The sequence below is a fragment of the Salvelinus namaycush genome, unplaced genomic scaffold (assembly GCF_016432855.1).
Source record: "Salvelinus namaycush isolate Seneca unplaced genomic scaffold, SaNama_1.0 Scaffold6, whole genome shotgun sequence".
In the NCBI taxonomy this organism is placed as follows: Eukaryota; Metazoa; Chordata; class Actinopteri; order Salmoniformes; family Salmonidae; genus Salvelinus; species Salvelinus namaycush.
In genome coordinates, this window is record NW_024061308.1 from 279821 (window position 1) to 301214 (window position 21394).

The window sequence follows — 21394 nt, forward strand, 5'->3', positions numbered from 1 at the left end:
TTTTAAGTGGGAGAACTTGCACAATTGGTGGCTGACTAAATACTTTTTTGCCCCACTGTACATAGCGCTTTTCATTAAAACAGAATCTCAAAGTCTCTTTAAAAAAATAAAATATATGTCAAAATGAATAATGTCAGAAAATATTTTCAGACTAATCTACCCCCAAAGAGACCCACACATGAATACGGCCATTCATTGACTGGACCATTTGGATTTGATTGTCAGGTTGACACCTTAACACCACAGGCTTAGCTTAAAGATGCACTATGCAGAAATCGCACCGCCATTTCCTGGTTGCAAAAATTTTAATAGTTCACCTAATTTCAGTTTATGTGACAAAACAAGCAAGTATAGTATAGAGAATCATTGTACCATTTAAACCGCTGTGAAATATATTTTCTTTAACCAAAAATAATGTATTTTCAGCTGGTGTACAAAACCAAAAGTAAAAATGCAAAAACAAAAAACTTAAGAATGGGAATCATAGAATAACGCACATAGAACAGATATTCAGCTTCTTAGACTGATGTTCAATGAGAAAGAAATATGTGTTGTAGATCTTTCAATGTGAAAAAAATTACATATTGCAGCTTAGGAGCTGAAAGCCAAGGAGCTTTCAGGAGTCCCAGTGCCATAAAGACCACAACATCTCACTGAGAATGAAGAGTAACGAATTACTGGGAGAAGTCTGTGTGCTTCTGCCAGTGACAAATAACATTGTGTTCAGACCTACAGAACAGTGCACAAAATGATTTAGTCTCTGACATAGTAGCGAGATCAGAGTTTGGAGCATGATTACCCCAATGGAAAAGCATACCATTAACCCTTTCTAGTGTACAGTTCCACTGCCACACTCTGACTGTGGGCATTAAATAAAAAAACCTTGAGACAATGATTCCCATGCTAAGAGGCACAATGGCCAGTGCTGCACTTTCTCAGGTTAGCTGCAAAAGTGAGATGGTTTTGTCTCCACTCTGTGTTTGTGTGTGTGTGCAGTAGACTGAAGGAGCAGAGTGAACGTAATTTGAGCCCAAAAAAACTTAGCCGGACATGAACCTGAGATGTCTGATAATGTACTGGGGAAGTAAGGGGATTCCATAAGTACCAAACTCAATTGTGGAGAGAGGTGATGAAACACTGTCTTCTGTAAACTAATCCACCATTATCTACACACGTTTTCATTATTGGTGGATTAAAGGTAGACTCAGAGATAGGACGTAGATGCAGAAAGTAAACAGCATTGTGGGTCAATTTCCGCAATAACTAAGAACATTGAAGTGCGAGGCTCAACTTCACTGTTTTGGTGCACTGACTACCACACTGAACAGTGTAAAGCGAACCCCTACACTAGAGATTGACTCGGAAGTGAAAATTCATTCCTGTGAATATTTTTCCTGTATTGTTCTGATCCAGCAACAGTTCTATAACCCCAAAACGTTCCTGCCCCTTCCCGATAAAAATCACTCCCGTCCTGTGCTCATTTTTACTCGCAGAAATATGTAGGCTATTGTGTAAAATGAAGTATTTAAAATAATTTCAGTTATTCAATATGCAACTGTGATATGTGGTTGTCTTTACTATCTTAGTTAAATGCACTGACTAAGTTTCTCTGGATAAGAGTGTTTTCTAAATACACTTTTTCACTCAGGTCCCCCTTCCAGCATTAGGGCACAATCCGTGCCCCCACCCCCCACCCCCACGCACACACATTTCTATGGACACAAGCACTGTTCATGACACAAACTTCTCACCTCTCTTGTTGGCAGAGAGACAATGTTGTAGGTTTAAAGTTTATTTCCTGCAATGCTACACACTTTGTCATGTCTAATGTGTATTCATGTGATATTTGAGTGACTACATTACTACAAAATCTATGGGATAAAAAAAAAACCTAGCTAAAAAAACGCTAGCTGACCTGGACATTTTTGACAAGTAATAAATAGCTCTCTCTAAGGTCTGCAATGACTGACATGACAAGAGGAAAACTGATGATGTAGTAGTACATAGCATTGTACGAAATCTTAATTTTCTTGACAATTTCTCGCATGGAATAGCCTTCATTTCTCAGAACAAGAATAGACTGACGAGTTACAGAAGAAAGTTCTTTGTTTCTGGCCATTTTGAGCATGTAATCGAACCTATAAATGCTGATGCTCCAGATAAATAGTCTAAAGGCCACTTTTATTGCTTCTTTAATTCAGCACAGTTTTCAGCTGTGCTAACCTAATTGCAAAAGGGTTTTCTAATGATCAATTAGCCTTTTAAAATGATAAACTTGGATTAGCTAACACAACGTGCCATTGGAACACAGGAGTGATGGTTGCTGATAATGGGCCTCTGTAAGCCTATGTAGATATTCCATTTTTTTTAAATCTAAAAAAGAAAATCTGCCGTTTCCAGCTACAAAAGTCATTAACAACATTAACAATGTCTACACTGTATTTCTGATCAATTTGATGTTATTTTAAATGAAAAAAAAAAAAAGTGCTTTTCTTTCAAAAACAAGGACATTTCTAAGTGACCGCAAACTTTTGAAAGGTAATGTATGAATATTTAGGCTCCAACACTTACAACATGAACTTACAATTTTTTTTAAAAAGTATAAAACTCAGTGGCAATACTGCATCAGTCAATTTATTTGTATTTCACTCTTCACCTCACATGGCACGGGTTTAGTAAAATACGCAAACAATTGGGCTTGACCGGTAACGTTGTTGGGAGAAGGCCTAGAGCAGCTATGCCACATCGTTTGGTTGGTAGCCCATTTGATTAAACCACAGCATTTTTATAAAACATTTTACATGCTGTGTACTCAGTTCCTTCATTGTCAAAGACAACCATAAAATGTAGCTAAAACATTGCTCTTTCCTTGGCTCTAATGTTAATGATAGGTCCTTGGCTGCAACTCCTCTCTTGAAGGCTTCATCATTCACTGACTTAGCCTATGTTGGCATCTGAGGTAAAGTAGTCACTGGCTAAAACTGGAGCGAGGCGCGAGAGTGAGCCGACGGAAGGGGGAGGGGGGAAATAAGCATTTATTTTGTATAGATTCATTTATTTTTCCAAAGAAATTTAAAACTCAGTGTATACCTATTCCTGTACTGCCCGTTCCTGTTGACTGTCGATCCGGTCCCAAACTTGACTCTAGAACTTCACTCCCATTCCTGCCGGAATCGCTCGGGACCCGCAAGATCAGTAAGAGTCCTGTTGCAGTGTTAAACCTCCACCGTGCACATGTGCAGATACTGTGTGTGACCGTGTGAGAGAAAAGTCTTGCATCTCACTCATCTCAATATATGGGGTGCTGCTCATGGCAACATCATTTCACTGACTCTACCTTTAATGTAATATGTAAAAAGACGGACCAAGTAAACCTCCCAGCTCGTTTACCTGAGATGGCCCCGAGGCACATTAAGTTACAGTAATGTACAGACAGGTTACACAGCAAGCACTTAAATATTAATCCTAAATCCTCAACAAGATGCTGAGCTAGCATCTCATTAATAAACACATTCGATTTAACATCTCCCTCAGTGGTAAATGATCCAGAAATGTCTAGAGAGCTTGTGTTCATAGAAAACATATATTAGCACACTGACCCAATTCCTTTGAAAATGGGCAAGTTCTGAAAATAAATATGTTACAGTTAATGTACTCAAATCAAAAAGGCACCAAAACAGCACACTGTGATCGATTCTTAAAATATTCTCTTCTTACCAACATACTCCTCCACATCCCTGACAGAGAAGCTGGAGGGGGGCAGCTTGAGACCCAGTCCGCCTAGTTGGGGAACGGCGATGGGGTAGCTGAAGCCCTGCTTCTCCAGGTACTTCTGTGTTACCTGATGCCCCTGCATCTGCACCAGGATCTCAGCCGCACTGCAACAAAGGAAAGAGGGGTCATTTATACGAATACATCTGATCAAATAACATTTTATTGGTCACATGCGCCAAATACAACAGGTGTAGACTTTACCGTGAAATGCTTACAACACGAGCCCTTAAAACTTCTTATGGCTGCAATCCCGTTAACGGGATGATATGACAACAGCCAGTGAAAGTGCAGGGCGCCAAATTCAAACAACAGAAATCTCATAATTAAAATTCCTCAAACATACATGTATCTTATACCATTTTAAAACGTAATCTTGTTGTTAATCCCACCAAAGTGTCCGATTTCAAATAGGCTTTACAGCGAAAGCACCACAAACGATTATGTTAGGTCACCGCAAAATCACAGAAAAACACAGCTATTTTTCCAGCCAAAGACAGGAGTCACAAAAAGCAGAAATAGAGATAAAATGAATCACTAACCTTTGATGATCTTCATCAGATGACACTCATAGGACTTTATGTTACACAATACATATATGTTTTGTTCGATTAAGTTCATATTTATATTCAAAAACCTCCGTTTACATTGGCGCCATGTTCAGAAATGCCTCCAAAATATCCTGAGAAATTGCAGAGAGCCACATCAAATAACAGAAATACTCATCATAAACTTTGATGAAAGATACATGTTTTACATAGAATTAAAGATACACTTGTTCTTAATGCAACCGCTGTGTCAGATTTCAAAAAGCTTTCGGCAAAAGCACAATAATCTGAGAACAGCGTTCAGCCACAAAAGTAAGCCATACAGTTACCCGCCAAATTGTGCAGTCAACAAAACTCATAAAAAGCATTATAAATCTTCACTTACCTTTGCTGATCTTCGTCGGAATGCACTCCCAGGACTCCCACTTCCACAATAAATGTTCGTTTTGTTCGGTAATGTCCATCATTTATGTCCAAATAGCTATTTTTGTTAGCGTGTTTGGTAAACAAATCCAAACGCTTGTGCAGGTCCAGCCGAACGTCGGACGAAAACTTCAAAAAGTTATATTACAGGTCGAAGAAACTTGTCAAACTAAGTATAGAATCAATCTTTAGGATGTTATCATAAATATTCAATAACGTTCCAACCGGAGAATTCCTTTGTGTCTATAAGAAGTAATGGAACGCAGGTCCCTATCATGTGAAATGCGCGTGACCAGGACCTGGCTCTCTGCCAGACCACTGACTCGAACAGCTCCCATCCGGCTCCACATCACAGTAGAAGCTTCATTCGAGGTTCTACAGACTGTTGACATCTAGTGGAAGCCGTAGGAAGTGCAAAGAGATCCATATCCTACTGTGTATTCAATAGGCGATGAGTTGAAAATCGACCAACCTCAGATTTCTCACTTCCTGGTTGGATTTCTTCTCAGGTTTTTGCCTGCCATATGAGTTCTGTGATACTCACAGACATAATTCAAACAGTTTTTGAAACTTCAGAGTGTTTTCTATCCAATACTACTAATAATAATATGCATATATTAGCAACTATGACTGAGGAACAGGCCGTTTACTCTGGGCACCTTTGTGCACCTTTCATCCAAGCTACTCAATACTGCCCCTGCAGCCATAAGAAGTTTTAACCAACCAAAGTGAAAAAGTAAGATTTTTTTATTTTTATGTAATAGTAACACAATAAAATAACAATAACCACGGCTGCAGGAAGTAGTTGGGGTGGGGGTGTTGCAATTTTTGCAGATGTTTTTTGTGCCCGTGATGAAGACGTCTATATCGGTCCACTAATACAGTAAAGGCCCAGTGTACAGTCGTGGCCAAAAGTTTTGAGAATGACACAAATAATAATTTCCAAAGTTTGCTGCTTCAGTGTCTTTAGATACTTTTGTCAGATGTCACTATGGAATACTGAAATATAATTACAAGCATTTCATAAGTGTCAAAGGCTTTTATTGACAATTACATGAAGTTTGAAATATTTGCAGTGTTGACCCTTCTTTTTCAAGACCTCTACAATCCGCCCTGGCATGCTGTCAAATTCACTTCTGGCCCACATCCTGACTGATGGCAGCCCATTCTTGCATAATCAATGCTTGGAGTTTGTCGGAATTTGTGGGTTTTTGTTTGTCCACCCACCTCTTCAGGATTGACCACAAGTTCTCAATGGGTTTAAGGTCTGGTGAGTTTCCTGGCCATGGACCCAAAATATCGATGTTTTGTTCCCTGAGCCACTTAGTTATCACTTTTGCCTTATGGCAAGGTGTTCCATCATGCTGGAAAAGGCATTGTTCGTCACCAAACTGTTCCTGGATGGTTGGGAGAAGTTGCTCTCGGAGGATGTGTTGGTGCCATTCTTTATTCATGGCTGTGTTCTTAGGCAAAATTGTGAGTGAGCCCACTCCCTTGGCTGAGAAGCAACCCCACACATGAATGGTCTCAGGATGCTTTACTGTTGGCATAACACAGGACTGATGTTAGCGCTCACCTTGTCTTCTCCGGACAAGCTTTTTTCAAGGATGCCCCAAACAATCAGAAAGGGGATTCATCAGAGAAAATGACTTTACCCCAGTCCTCAGCAGTCCAATCCCTGTACCTTTTGCAGAATATCAGTCCGTCCCTGATGTTTTTCCTGGAGAGAAGTGGCTTCTTTGCTTCCCTTCTTGACACCAGGCCATCCTCCAAAAGTCTTCGCCACACTGTGCGTGCAGATGCACTCACACCTGCCTGCTGCCATTCCTGAGCAAGCTCTGTACTGGTGGTGCCCCGATTCCGCAGCTGAATCAACTTTAGGAGACGGTCCTGGTGCTTGCTGGACTTTCTAGGGCGCCCTGAAGCCTTCTTCACAACAATTGAACCGCTCTCCTTGAAGTTCTTGATGATCTGATAAATGGTTGATTTAGGTGCAATCTTACTGGCAGCAATATCCTTGCCTGTGAAGCCCTTTTTTTGCAAAGCAATGATGACGGCACGTGTTTCCTTTCAGGTAACCATGGTTGACAGAGGAAGAACAATGATTCCAAGCACCAGCCTCCTTTTGAAGCTTCCAGTCTGTTATTCGAACTCAATCAGCATGACAGAGTGATCTCCAGCCTTGTCCTCGTCAACACTCACACCTGTGTTAACGAGAGAATCACTGACATGCTGTCAGCTGGTCCTTTTGTGGCAGGGCTGAAATGCAGTGGAACTGTTTTTGGGGGTTTCAGTTCATCTGCATGGCAAAGAGGGACTTTGCAATTAATTGCAATTCATCTGATCACTCTTCATAACATTCTGGAGTATATGCAAATTGGCATCATACAAACTGAGGCAGCAGATTTTATGAAAATGTATATTTGTGTCATTCTCAACTTTTGGCCACGACTGTACTATTTTAGTGAAAAAAATATAAGTTAAATATATTAGTGTTTACCAGCATTTGTAACTTGAGTCTGATAATTACAGTGCCTTCGGAAAGTATTCAGACTCCTTGACTCTTTCTACATTTTGTTAAGTTAGTCTTATTCTAAAATATAATAAATACAAATCCTCAATCTACACACAATACCCCATAATGACAAAGCGAAAACAGGTTAAAAACAGAAATACCTTATTTACATAAGTATTCCCTTTGCTACGAGACTCAAAATTGAGGTCAGATGAATCCTGTTTCCATTGATCATCCTTGAGATGTTTCTACAACTTGGAGACCACCTGTGGTAAATTCAAATGATTGGACATGATTTGGAAATGCACACACATCTAGAGAAGGTCCCACAGTTGACAGTTGACAGTACATGTCAGAGCAAAAACCAAGCCATGAGGTCGAATTAATTGTCTGTAGAGCTCCGAGACAGGATTGTGTCGAGGCACAGATCTGGGGAAGGGTACCAAAACATGTCTACAGCATTGAAGGTCCCCAAGAACACAGTGGCCTCCATCATTCTTAAAATGGAAGAAGTTTGGAACTACCAAGACTTCCTAGAAGGACAACCATCTCTGCAACACTCCACCAATAAGGCCATTATTGTAGAGTGGCCATATGGAAGTCACTCCTCAGTAAAAGACGTGACAGCATGCTTGGAGTTTGCCAAAAGGCACCTAAAGAATCTCAGACCATGAGAAACAAGATTCTCTGGTCTGATGAAACCAAGATTGAACTCTTTGGCCTGAATGCCAAGCGTCACATCTGGAAGAAACCTGGCACCATCCCTACAGTGAAGTGTGGTGGCAGCATCATGCTGTGGGGTTGTTTTTCAGCAGCAGGGACTGGGAGACTAGTCAGGATTGAGGGAAAGATGAACAGAGCAAAGTACAGAGAGAAATCCTTGATGAAAACCTGCTCCAGAGTGCTCAAGACCTCAGACTGGGGTGAACGTTTACCTTGCTACAGGACAACGACCCTAAGCACACAGCCAAGACAACGCAGGAGTGGCTTCGGGACAAGTCTCTGAATGTCCTTGAGTGGCCCAGCCATAGCACGGACTTGCACCCGATCGAACATCTCTGGAGAGACCTGAAAAAAGCTGTACAGCAACGCTCCCCATCCAACCTGGCAGAGCTTAAGAGGATCTGCAGAGAGGAATGGGAGAAACTCCCCAAATACAGGTGTGCCAAGCTTGTAGCGTCATACCCAAGAAGACTTGAGCCTGTAATCGCTGCCAAAGGTGCTTCAACAAAGTACTGAGTAAAGAGTCTGAATAGTTATGTAAATGTGATAATTTTAAATGAGCAACAATTTCTAAAAACCTGTTTTTGATTTGTCATGTGGTCTTGTGTGTAGATTGATGAGGGAAAAAAACAATTTAATCAATTTTAAAATAAGGCTGTAACGTAACAAAATGTGGGAAAAGTCGAGGTCTGAATACTTTCCAAAGGCACTGTAAGTAGGGGTAAAAGTGACTAGGCAATCAGGATAGATAATAAACAGTAGCAGCATGTGAAGAGTGTGAAAGTGTGTGTATGTGTGGAGGGGACGTCAATATGCATGTGTGTGTGTGTGTGTGAACGTGTGTGTGGGTATAAATTTACACACGTGTGTGTTGGAGTGTCAGTGTAGTATGTGTGAGTGTGTGGGTAGTCCAGTGAGTGTGCATAAAGCCGGTGCAAGAGAGAGTCAGTGCAAATAAAAAGGGGGTCAATGCAAATAGTCCGTGTAGCCATTTGATTCACTGTCAGCAGTCTTATGGCTTGGGGGAAGAAGCGATTCAGGTGCCTTTTGTTCACAGACTTTGCGCTCCGGTACAGCCTGATTTGACTCTTTTTAAGTAGATGCATTCGTGGAGTGTGTTGACCAATCATCCTTCATGTATTCACATTCAAGGGCCACAGGCTGAATACATGAAGGTGGTCTGTTGATGGTTGGTCTGTTGTCATAGTTTTCTATGACCTATTACAGCTGTCAAAGTAGGCACCACTGCAGTGTTTATGCTGCGCTCGTAACCATGTGAGAAGTGGGAATTTACCACATACAACTGTGAAAAATCCACTTGAACAGCCCTCCAACAGGTAATTACTAGTGGGAAACTCATCCATCATCCTGAGCTCCCACATGCTGACCTCTGACCTCACCTACTAAGGAAATTACCTCGATAATAGCATCTCCGGCAGTTAAATGCAACAAAACATTATTTATAAAAAGCAATCTATTAATATGTTTAACACAAATTGTTAACAAGCATGATAGTTGTACTTTTAGTTTATGGTTTACGCAGCTTGAGGCCATTAGCAAATTGGCATTTCTCAACGAGTTTAAAAAGAACGTAAATGCATCCAACTGGTAAATTCCCACCTCCCACTTGGTTACGAACACAACATTAGATGCAGCTGCGGATCCAACTTTTCTGGAGCCCTCTTCCCTACAGCTAAAGGTCCCAAAGCTTCTGCGCATGTGCAGGATTCTCTAATTTACGCACAGTCTCTGCTCTACTCGTACAGAACAGGCTACTCTGGTGAACGGTGCTTGCTTAATAAAGTTTGATCAAAGCTGAATCAATGTCTACAAGATCACATAATGATAGTGTTCTACATAACAAAACCGAATATAATAGCATAGTATAATGTTACTGGAAGACAAAAAAACACCACCTCATTCCTTATGAGATTTTAGGATGATTGTGATAATGGTCACATTTCTCTCTCGTAGCCAAAACTCAACAGTGCGCACCACTAGCCAAAATATGTGCTTTGAAACTAAACACAGGTAGGCTATGCTACAGTTTGTTAACACCATCTGCCCTTAAATTCTCTCACTGTACATAATTCCAAACAACACTAAGACGCAAGAAGATCTAAAATGCATTTGAATATGATTGCATGGTTGGCATGCAGCTACTGCATGGACGTTTCACAGGTAAAAAACGTAAAGAATTATCACTCACGATTGACAGTGAGAAACGTGAAGCGACAGTGACCACAAAAATGTGTGCGTAAAGTCGAGGTAAAGAAACACATGGGCAGAACGGGATTTGGATCTTCGGCTCTGGGGAAAAGGGATCCAGGGTGGCAGGACGGGGGTGTTTACCTACAGATCTGTAGCCTCTTGCATTTTTTGTAAGAGTTGAGTTTGTCTTTGAAATATGTCACTAAGGGGCAAGAGCCCAGTTCATGGTGGTTCAGTGCAATGCCCAGACCACACCAGGAAAACACTGGTTTTCAACTCAGGGTGTGAACCTGGGACTCACTGCTATGTGGTGAACTTGTGTGTGCATCTGTGGCTTGGTCACAGGGGTGTCAGGCCTGCTGGTGGCTGGTATCTTGGCTCCTTCAGTACCTGGGAAAGGGCCTGTTCTGCAGCTCTCGTACAAACACAGAGGTCCCCGCCTGCACTAGCCTGCTGCCATCGTCAGGCTCTGTGTAGTCGTGCCGGTGCCAGTTGATACGCTTTTTCACTGTAAAGATAAGGCAACAATTAATTGTTAAACTCTTGAACATTCAGAGACTCCATGATCACAGTAGATACTACACAGAGCTAGACTAGCTACTTAAGTGTCTGAGGAACATGAAAGCCTTGAGTTATGGATCGTCTCCATAAACCGTTTCACAAGCCCATAAAGCCCACGTCCTCCGCAGACGAACGAGGGCCATGTTCAATCTCAATTTGATGATTACCCCGCCATTGAATTACTCTAATAATGCCCCCCTCCGTACGCTCTGGGAGGTCAGACCCACTTTAGACCATAAAGAGAGAAAAGGGTAGACATCTACTTGACAGGCAACTATTCCCCAAATAGCAATTAAAATGAACCGTGCTGGAGTAATGCAGAGAGACAGAGTGCGTGGTGGTGGGGTGGTACTTACTCAAGCAGGGTCCGTGTTGGACATCACAGTTGGGACAGTGGTAAACATCGATGTCGACGGCATGGTGCTCTTCCACTTGGACACAGCTGGGGCAAGAAGAGAAAAAGGAGACATTTTAGACTCAGTTATAGGAAATAAGCACATACTCAACACAAAATTCCACTTCATATCTCTAGAAAATATATACTGAACAAAGATAAAACAACAATTTCTAAGATTTTACTGAGTTATTTTTATTTTATTTTTATTTAACCAGGCAAGCCAGTTAAGAACAAATTCTTATTTACAATGACGGCCTACAGCAGGCCAAACCCGGACGCCGCCGGGCCAATTGTGCGCCGCCCTATGGGACACCCAATAACGGCCGGTTGTGATACAGCCTGGAATCGAACCAGGGTGTCTGTAGTGACGCACGCCTCTAGCACTGAGATGCAGTGCCTTAGGGCTCCTGAGTGGCGCAGCGGTCTATCAGAAATCAGTCAATTGAAATAAATTCCTAATCTACAGATTTCACATCCATGGGTGGGCATAAGCCCACCCACGAGGGAGCCAGGCCCAGCCAATCAGAATGGAGTCTCTCCCCACAGACAAAAATACTCCTCAGTTTCATCGGCTGGTCTCAGGCGATCCCGCAATTGAAGAAGCCGGATGTGGAGGTCCTGGGCTGCGGTTGTGAGGCCGGTTGGATATAATACCAAATTCTATAAAAAAAAACGTTGGAGACGGCTTATGGTAGAGAAATGGACATTAAATTCTCTGCCAACAGCTCTGGTGAACATTCCTGCAGTCAGCATGCCAATTGCACACTCCCTCAAAGCTTGAGACATCTGTGGCATTGTGTTGTGTGACAAAACTGCACATTTAGAGTGGCCTTTTATTGTCCCCAGCACAAGGTGCACCTGTGTAATGATACTGCTGTTTAAATCTGCTTCTTGATATGCCACAGCTGTCAGATGGATGGATTATCTTGGAAAATGAGAAATGCTCACTAACAGGGATGTAAACAAATATGTGCATAACATTTTAATGAAATAAGGGTTTTGTGTGTATGAAACATTTCTGGGATCTTTTATTTCAGCTCATGAAACATGGGACCAACACTTTCCATGTTGCGTTTATATTTATGTTAAGTATAGTTTAAAGTTAGGAAGTGATCCAACATCACCCTCAACACTCCTATTATTCTTTGTCAGTCATTAGCTGTCCCTTTGATATTGTAAATACATAACTGTTGCAAATTATGAATACTTCCCCTCTCATTCAAAAAGGGATCCAGCCGAGTGGTCAACCAACTACGATACACATCAACAGCCATCTGTAGTAGGCAGGTACGAATGGGAAGTGTCAAAGTTGTCTTCTTTGAACTTGTGATCTGTGTTCAGCTTCAGGAAGGCAGGAATCCAAATCTAACCTACCGCCCCAATATCAAACCTACTGCCCCGATAGGTCCACAGACGACGCAATCGCAACCACACTGCCCTAACCCATTTGGACAAGAGGAATACCTATGTCAAAATGCTGTTCATTGACTACAGCTCAGCATTTAACACCATAGTACCCTCCAAACTCGTCATCAAGCTTGAGACCCTGGGTCTCGACCCCGCCCTGTGCAACTGGGTACTGGACTTCCTGACGGGCCGCCCCCAGGTGGTGAGGGTAGGTAACAACATCTCCACCCCGCTGATCCTCAACACTGGGGCCCCACAAGGGTGCGTTCTGAGCCCTCTCTTGTACTCCCTGTTCACCCACGACTGCGTGGCCATGCACGCCTCCAACTCAATCATCAAGTTTGCAGACAACACTACAGTGGTAGGCTTGATTACCAACAACGAGACGGCCTACAGGGAGGAGGTGAGGGCCCTCTGACTGTGGTGTCAGGAAAATAACCTCACACTCAACATCAACAAAACAAAGATGATGATCGTGGACTTCAGGAAACAGAGGGACAGAGGGAGCACCCCCTATCCACATCGACGGGACAGTAGTGGAGAGGGTAGTAAGTTAAGTTCCTCGGCGTACACATCACGGACAAACTGAATTGGTCCACCCACACAGACAGCGTGGAGAAGGCGCAGCAGCGCCTATTCAAGCTCAGGAGGCTGAAGAAATTTGGCTTGTCACCAAAAGCACTCACAAACTTTTACAGATGCACAATCGAGAGCATCCTGTCGGGCTGTATCACCGCCTGGTACGGCAACTGCTCCGCCCACAACCGTAAAGGCTCTCCAGAGGGTAGTGAGGTCTGCACAACGCATCACCGGGGGCAAACTACCTGCCCTCCAGGACACCTACACCACCCGATGCCACAGGAAGGCCATAAAGATCATCAAGGACAACAACCACCCGAGCCACTGACTGTTCACCCCGCTATCATCCAGAAGACGAGGTCAGTACAGGTGCATCAAAGCAGGGACCGAGAGACTGAAAAACAGCTTCTATCTCAAGGCCATCAGACTGTTAAACAGCCATCACTAACATTGAGTGGCTGCTGCCAACATACTGACTCAAATCTCTAGCCACTTTAATAATGTAAAAATGTATGAAAAATGTATCACTAGCCACTTTAAACAATGCCACTTCATATAATGTTTACATACCCTACATTACTCATCTCATATGTATATACTGTACTCGATACCATCTACTGCATCTTGCCTATGCCATTCTGTACCATCACTCATTCATATATTTTTATGTACATATTCTTCATTCCTTTACACTTGTGTGTATAAGGTAGTTGTTGTGAAATTGTTAGGTTAGATTACTCGTTGGTTATTACTGCATTGTCGGAACTAGAAGCACAAGCATTTCGCTACACTTGCATTAACATCTGCTAACCATGTGTATGTGACAAATAAAATTTGATTTGATTTAACAAGGCTTTCTCCAAATCACATAAAGAAGCTATAAAAAAAGGTTTCAGCTCACTTCCTTTCATATACAGAACATCCTGTCATCCCAATCCAATGTCACATAAGGACATCATATTCCACAAGTCATTTTGACTAGGCTACCTTAGGCACTATTCAAAAGAAATTAGCTGTTTTAAGTGTTAAACCAACTTGCCTCAGCGCCTCATAAGCCTGGAGAGAAATGATCTCCAGAGGGTTCCACTGGTTCCAGCTATGGAAACAGTTGCCAAGGGGAAGTTAAGACAACTTCAACCCCCTCAGTGCAGTGAGACCTAGATCTATGCCACTCACTCAGCTGGAGAATTCCCATCACTTCCAGAGCAGCGCTATGCAATGCAGCAAGCATGAAATGAACAGAACGGAAGACTTTCATTCACAACGCTGAGGGTAACACAGGCAGACCCCCTGTCAACCTAAAATAGCAGGAATATATGGACATTGAAAAGTCACAAAACCGAATAAAACTGAAAATTTGTTGAGCGGCGACTAACGTGGGCGGACTGGCGCTCTGACGTCATAGCGACAATGTGTGTAATTGCGGGCTTTTCTTTGGGTGCTGAAATCAGTCATTTTTGATAACTTCCTTTTATGTGACGTCCACACTAGTCGCCGCTCAACTCCATCGTGAATCGTTGAGTTTAGACGCGAGTTACCCTCCTATGCCTGGAGAATAACTGAGTGGTCCCCCCCATGGTGTTGTGGTTTAACCTCAGACACGGGCTGAGTTGTGGCTCCAGATGTTTGAGGGCTGTGTTTGGCCTAGCCTGGGGCAATGGTGGTAGGGGGCATCCATGAAGTCACCGAGAGTGGAGCGCAGGTTAGGGGGGAGGAGAGGACCGGCCGACAGGCTGAAAACAAACAGCTTCTGCTCAGTGCCGAGAGGAGAGCCTGGGAGCAGTGCCGAGAGGAGAGCCTGGGAGCAGTGCCGAGAGGAGAGCCTGGGAGCAGTGCCGAGAGGAGAGCCTGGGAGCAGTGCCGAGAGGAGAACCTGGGAGCAGTGCCGAGAGGAGAGCCTGGGAGCAGTGCCGAGAGGAGAGCCTGGGAGCAGTGCCGAGAGGAGAACCTGGGAGCAGTGCCGAGAGGAGAACCTGGGAGCAGTGCCGAGAGGAGAACCTGGGAGCAGTGCCGAGAGGAGAACCTGGGAGCAGTGCCGAGAGGAGAGCCTGGGAGCAGTGCCGAGAGGAGAGCCTGGGAGCAGTGCCGAGAGGAGAGCCTGGGAGCAGTGCCGAGAGGAGAGCCTGGGAGCAGTGCCGAGAGGAGAGCCTGGGAGCAGTGCCGAGAGGAGAGCCTGGGAGCAGTGCCGAGAGGAGAGCCTGGGAGCAGTGCCGAGAGGAGAACCTGGGAGCAGTGCCGAGAGGAGAGCCTGGGAGCAGTGCCGAGAGGAGAGCCTGGGAGCAGTGCCGAGAGGAGAGCCTGGGAGCAGTGCCGAGAGGAGAACCTGGGAGCAGTGCCGAGAGGAGAGCCTGGGAGCAGTGCCGAGAGGAGAACCTGGGAGCAGTGCCGAGAGGAGAACCTGGGAGCAGTGCCGAGAGGAGAACCTGGGAGCAGTGCCGAGAGGAGAACCTGGGAGCAGTGCCGAGAGGAGAACCTGGGAGCAGTGCCGAGAGGAGAGCCTGGGAGCAGTGCCGAGAGGAGAACCTGGGAGCAGTGCCGAGAGGAGAACCTGGGAGCAGTGCCGAGAGGAGAACCTGGGAGCAGTGCCGAGAGGAGAACCTGGGAGCAGTGCCGAGAGGAGAACCTGGGAGCAGTGCCGAGAGGAGAGCCTGGGAGCAGCTCTAGCTGATACCTGCTTTGATCTGAGCGTGATTGCAGGATACAAGGGAAGCCGTAAACAAATCAGAACCATTATGTCAGAAAAGCGGCCTGCCTCTGGGATGGCCATAGGATTTAGGCCTCACCCACGCTTTTTTAACCCACTTCACCTGTAACATCAATAAAGGTTACCAGTGTTCCCGCACATTGGCTAACCGGGCTATCTGCATTGTGTCCCATCCACCACCCGCCAACCCCTCTTTTACGCTACTGCTACTCTCTGTTCATCATATATGCATAGTCACTTTAACCATATCTACATGTACATACTACCTCAATCAGCCTGACTAACCGCTGTCTGTATTTAGCCTCTCTACTGTATATAGCCTGTCTTTTTACTGTTGTTTTATTTCTTTACATACCCATTGTTCACCTAATACCTTTTTTGCACTATTGGTTAGAGCCTGTAAGTAAGTATTTCATTGTAAGGTCTACACCTGTTGTATTCGGCGCACGTGACAAATAAACTTGGATTTGATTTTGTGTATTTTAACAATGCCATGAAAAGAGAGTCAGTGTCTTGACACCACCACTGATTTGTCATCTTATTTCAGCTAGTCCACATCTTGCCCCCCGAACACTGGTAACTAAATCATACAGTGACAGTGTGTGTTGTTGAGAATGTTTGGCTCAGAGAGACTTTACAGAACCAACTACAACCCACACCCCTTCTCCTTACGTTATGACTGCAGTCATGCATCAGAATAATGGGCCCTATATTTTTCCATTCCACTACTTCCAATCACTCTATTGCGGAGTGTGAAAGACACAGAGCTATTAACAATTCGCAGCTCAAATTGTTTGCGGAGCAGGCTAATGATGAAACCACCACTCTCTCAGGAAACGCATGAGTCACCAGGCCAGCAGTAGGTATGTATGTCACACTGAAAGGAATTCCTGACCTAGTGTAGGGCATTCAGGCTGGTTCAAAGGATGAAGTGGGGATCTTACTCCCAATGGGTAAGTATTAGGCTGGGCATAAGAGGAAAATGCACTAACAATTTTACTGTACTATGAAAGGGGAGAAGACAACAAGGCAGTTTGGCTAAGCAACAGAGTAGAAAGAGTAGACCTATATCCTACAAGAAGAGCAACAGAACAAATCAAAATAGGATATGGTTTCCCACCGTAAGGGGCAAATAAATAAACCGCAACCACAGACAATACTGTACTCAACACCCTGTCTGGCTCACCACCAACCAGAGCTAGTGACGTGCTTCTGTTACTAGGCTATACCATTCTGCCTTTGTTCTCATCTCCTCTTCGGATATGGAGTGAAATTATGCAACTTTCTCAGGGAGGACATGCAGATCACTCCTGTGGCTGGGATTCTTTAGCAGCAGGAAGCCAAACACACAGCTAGATCACTACCTCAGTGAGAGGGAGTAATCAGAGAGCTTACAGAGGCAGACAAAGCATGGAGCATGATGGGAGCAATGAGCATGTGATGGGGATCCAGAGGTGAGCTCTGCTCTTTTCTGGCGCCATGGTTACCCCCAGTCTCTCCCATTCATTAAACCCTCAATAGATGATCATTCCTGGGAGTCTAGCCTGCTCCCAGGAGCAGTAGTCTATTCATCATCATCGTGAGAGATGCACCAGGTACAAAAAAGGTTTTGAATATCCTTTATAACACAGATACTTCTTACTCCCACTTACAGTCTGTTGGATTTGCACCTTGCATGGCTGCTGTTGCGTTTTCCTACATAGACTACACACACCAGACTGTTGCAGTTGTATTGCACCATTGTGGTTGTGGGAGGGAGAGATCATCTTCGGCAAAAACAAAGACTAGAGATGACACAAAAACAGTCCTGGCTGCGCATTAGTATTATTTTGAATAGAATGTGAAGCAGGGGTGTTCTGGTGGATGATCCCATTAAAAGATCAATTATACTGATAAAATACCAAGGATAAAGATTACATTTCAAGAAACACTCATGTATGGCCATCTTAGCCAGAGAGAAAACAGAAACAAGTGCATTACTGTTGACCCCTGGCTGCATGAGTCATGCCTTAAAATGCCTAAATCCCTCCAGAGTGTGATGGTCGGTGCATGAAAAGGAGATAATGGGTGACTACCTGCCAAGAGAGAGGGGGGATTCAAGCAGCACTAGCAAGATACATAACTAAGCAGCACTCCAGAGATAGATAGGGAGCCAATGAGGGTGAAATCCTCTTCTTCTGCACAAGAGCCCACTGACAGATTGACGATCCGTCGCCTCATTGCCTCCACTCTAAAGAGACCTGCCGTCTTGTCTGAGTGGTGTTGTTCATTAGTCAGATGTGCAGCCAGAGGTTCATTGTGTCTGTCTTTATTAGTAGTAACCATGAGGAAATGGTTCCAAAATTCAGCTAGAAGAAACAGGTTTGTGTCAGATGGTGCACAAGAGAATCTTGGAGAGCAGGGTTAGTGTGGGTTATCAAGTTAACATTGTGAATGTGCAAACACCTGGGTGGGTTCACTTATGAAGCACCAATGGCCACCCTACTTCAGCCCTCGCTGGCCTGTCAAAAATGTTTCACTCCATATTTCCCCCTGGCTTCTGCCTTGAGAAGCGATTCCAAACAAATAAAGCAATCTGTCAGAGGCAGAAGGATACCCTGTGCATCACCGAGCCTTATGGTGGCACAACAAAGATGTCTCCATGGTGACAGCAGACACACTGGCAGCATTCAGAGTCTTACTGTACAACACCTCTGCTCACACACCTACACAGGCTGACTGAAGCTGCAGCCCCATTCCTCTGCACCTTACGGTATTCTAGACAAAGCTGAATGTTGGTGGATAATGCTAGTGGACAGTTCAACAAGATGTTAAAATAAAAAATAAACAATTTAAATAATTTTGTCAAATGCGTTGAAAATAAATCAAATTAAAATAAATAATAATAATACAGGTGTCCCCTAACAGTGAAATGCAATTGATTACAGCATTACCCCAAAAATGGAGGAGGCAGGTGGCAGCGAGAGGAGGTAGGGAACTGGTCTATCTGCCCAATATAAAGGATCAAAACTGGCAGAGGAATAAAAATAGCATAAATAGGAAAGTATACCAGCTTCATTTGAGGACCAGGATGTTGACAGATGTGCCATACAGATTGCAAAATAGTTGGGAAGAGATTTTTGATGTACCGATTCCGTGATTCCGTATGAGTTGATTTAAAACAACGCAAGATTCAAGACTTTGTGCGTTTCAGCTCAAATTATGATTATTATTATATAGAATTCTTGGGAGCTTGGGCCAGTGGTTGATGGATCGCTAGTTCGGGTCCCTGTTTTTGACCTTGTGGGAGATCTGTCGACGTGCCCTTGAGCAGGGCGCTGACCGTGGCTGCTTCTGTGTGTCACTCTGTTAGATGACTAATGTAATGTACAGTTGAAGTCGGAAGTTTACATACACTTAGATTGAAGTCATTAAAACTTGTTTTTCAACCACTCCACAAATTTCTTGTTAACAAACTATAGTTTTGGCAAGTCGGTTTGGACATCTACTTTGTGCATGACACAAGTAATTTTTCCAAAAATTGTTTACAGACAGATTATTTCACTGTATCACAATTCCAGTGGGTCAGAAGATTACATACACTAAGTTGACTGTGCCTTTAAACAGCTTGGGAAATTCCAGAAAATGATGTCATGGCTTTAGAAGCTTCTGATAGGCTAATTGCCATCCTTTGAGTCAATTGGAAGTGTACCTGTGGATGTATTTCAAGGCCTACCTTCAAACTCAGTGCCTCTTTGCTTGACATCATGGGAAAATCAAAAGAAATCAGCCAAGACCTCAGAAAAAAGAATTGTATCATTAGAAAACACTTTTGCAATTGTTAGCACAGCTGAAAACTGTTGTGCTGATTAGTTTGAGAAACAGACGCCTCAAATCCTCAACTGGCAGCTTCATTAAATAGTACCTGAAAAACACCAGTCTCAATGTCAACAATGGAGAGGCAACTCCGGGATGCTGGCCTTCTAGGCAGCGTTCCTCTGTCCAGTGTCTGTTCTTTTGCCCATCTTAATCTTTTACTGGCCAGTCAGATACGGCTTTTTCTTTGCAACTCTGCCTAGAAGGCCAGCATCCCGGAGTCGCCTCTTCACTGCTGACATTGAGACCGGTGTTTGCGGGTACTATTTAATGAAGCTGCCAGTTGAGGACTTGTGAGGCATCTGTTTCTCAAACTAGACACGAATGTACCTGTCCTCTTGCTCAGTTGTGCACCGGGGCCTCCCACTCTTTTTATTCTGGTTAAAGCCAGTTTGCGCTGTTCTGTGAAGGGAGTAGTACACAGCGTTGTACGAGATCTTCAGTTTCTTGGCAATTTCTCGCATGGAATAGCCATCATTTATAATTTTTTGTATTTTCACCGATTTTTTCTCTCCAATTTTGTGGCATCCAAATTGGTAGTAGTTACAGTCTTGTCTCATCGCTGCAACTCCCGTACGGACTCGGGAGAGGCGAAGGTCGAGAGCCATGCGTCCTCCAAAACACAACCCAACCAAGCCGCACTGCTTCTTGACACAATGCCCATCCAACCCGGAAGCCAGCCGCACCAATGTGTCGGAGGAAACACCATACACCTGTCAGCGTGCACTGCGCCCGGCCCGCCACAGGAGTCGCTAGTGTGCGATGAGACAAGGATATCCCTGCCGGCCAAACCCTCCCCTAACCCAGACGACGCTGGGCCAATTGTGCGCCGCCCCATGGGCCTCCTGGTCGCGGCCAGCTGCGACAGAGACTGGACTCAAACCCAGAATCTCTAGCGGCACAGCTAGCACTGCGATGCAGTGGGCCAGACCACTGGGCCACTCGGGAGGCCTAGCCTTAATTTCTCAGAACAAGAATAGCCTGACGAGTTACAGAAGAAAGTTATTTGTTTCTGTACATTTTGAGCCTGTAATCGAACTTACAAATGCTGATGCTCCAGATACTCAACTAGTCTAAAGGCCACTTTTATTGCTTCTTTAAAATCAGCACAACAGTTTTCAGCTGTGCTTACCTAATAGCAAAAGGGTTTTCTAATGATCAATTAGCCTTTTAAAATTATAAACTTGGGTTAGCTAACCAAACGTGCCATTGGAACACAGGAGTGATGGTTTCTGATAATGGGCCTCTGTAAGCCTATGTAGATATTCCATTACAAAAATTGTTTTTAAATCAGCTGTTTCCAGCTACAATAGTCATTTACAACATTAACAATGTCTACACTGTATTTCTGATCAATTTGATGTTATTTTAAAATGGACAATTTTTGGGGGCTTTTCTTTCAAAAACAAGGACATATCTAAGTGACCCCAAACTTTTGAACGATAGTGTACGTCTCATGTCTGAGCCGTTGAATTGCAACTCCACTTTGTCCCTATACCGACATTTGATTGCCTTGCGGAGGGAATAACTACACTGGTTTATGTTCGGCCATATTCCCAATACTCTTTCCATGGTTAAATGCGGCGCGCTTTCAGTTTTGCGCGAATGCCGCCATCCATCCACGGTTTTTGTTTAGGGTAGGTTTTAGTCACAGTGGGTACAACATTTCCTACAGCACTTCCTTATGAACTTACTCACCG

General features: G+C 43.9%; 1 protein-coding gene across 1 annotated transcript in view; it reads right to left on the bottom strand.

Annotated features, from left to right (window-relative positions):
• Positions 1–21394, bottom strand: part of LOC120042006 (lysine-specific demethylase 7B-like) — a 50707-nt gene that overhangs the window by 15730 nt on the left and 13583 nt on the right. The window contains exons 2-4 of the mRNA XM_038986881.1: positions 11109–11194; positions 10582–10699; positions 3718–3878 (exon numbers count right to left, since the gene is read on the bottom strand). Coding sequence (XP_038842809.1) covers positions 3718–3878; positions 10582–10699; positions 11109–11194 — 365 coding nt within the window. The remainder of the gene's footprint in view (positions 1–3717; positions 3879–10581; positions 10700–11108; positions 11195–21394) is intronic.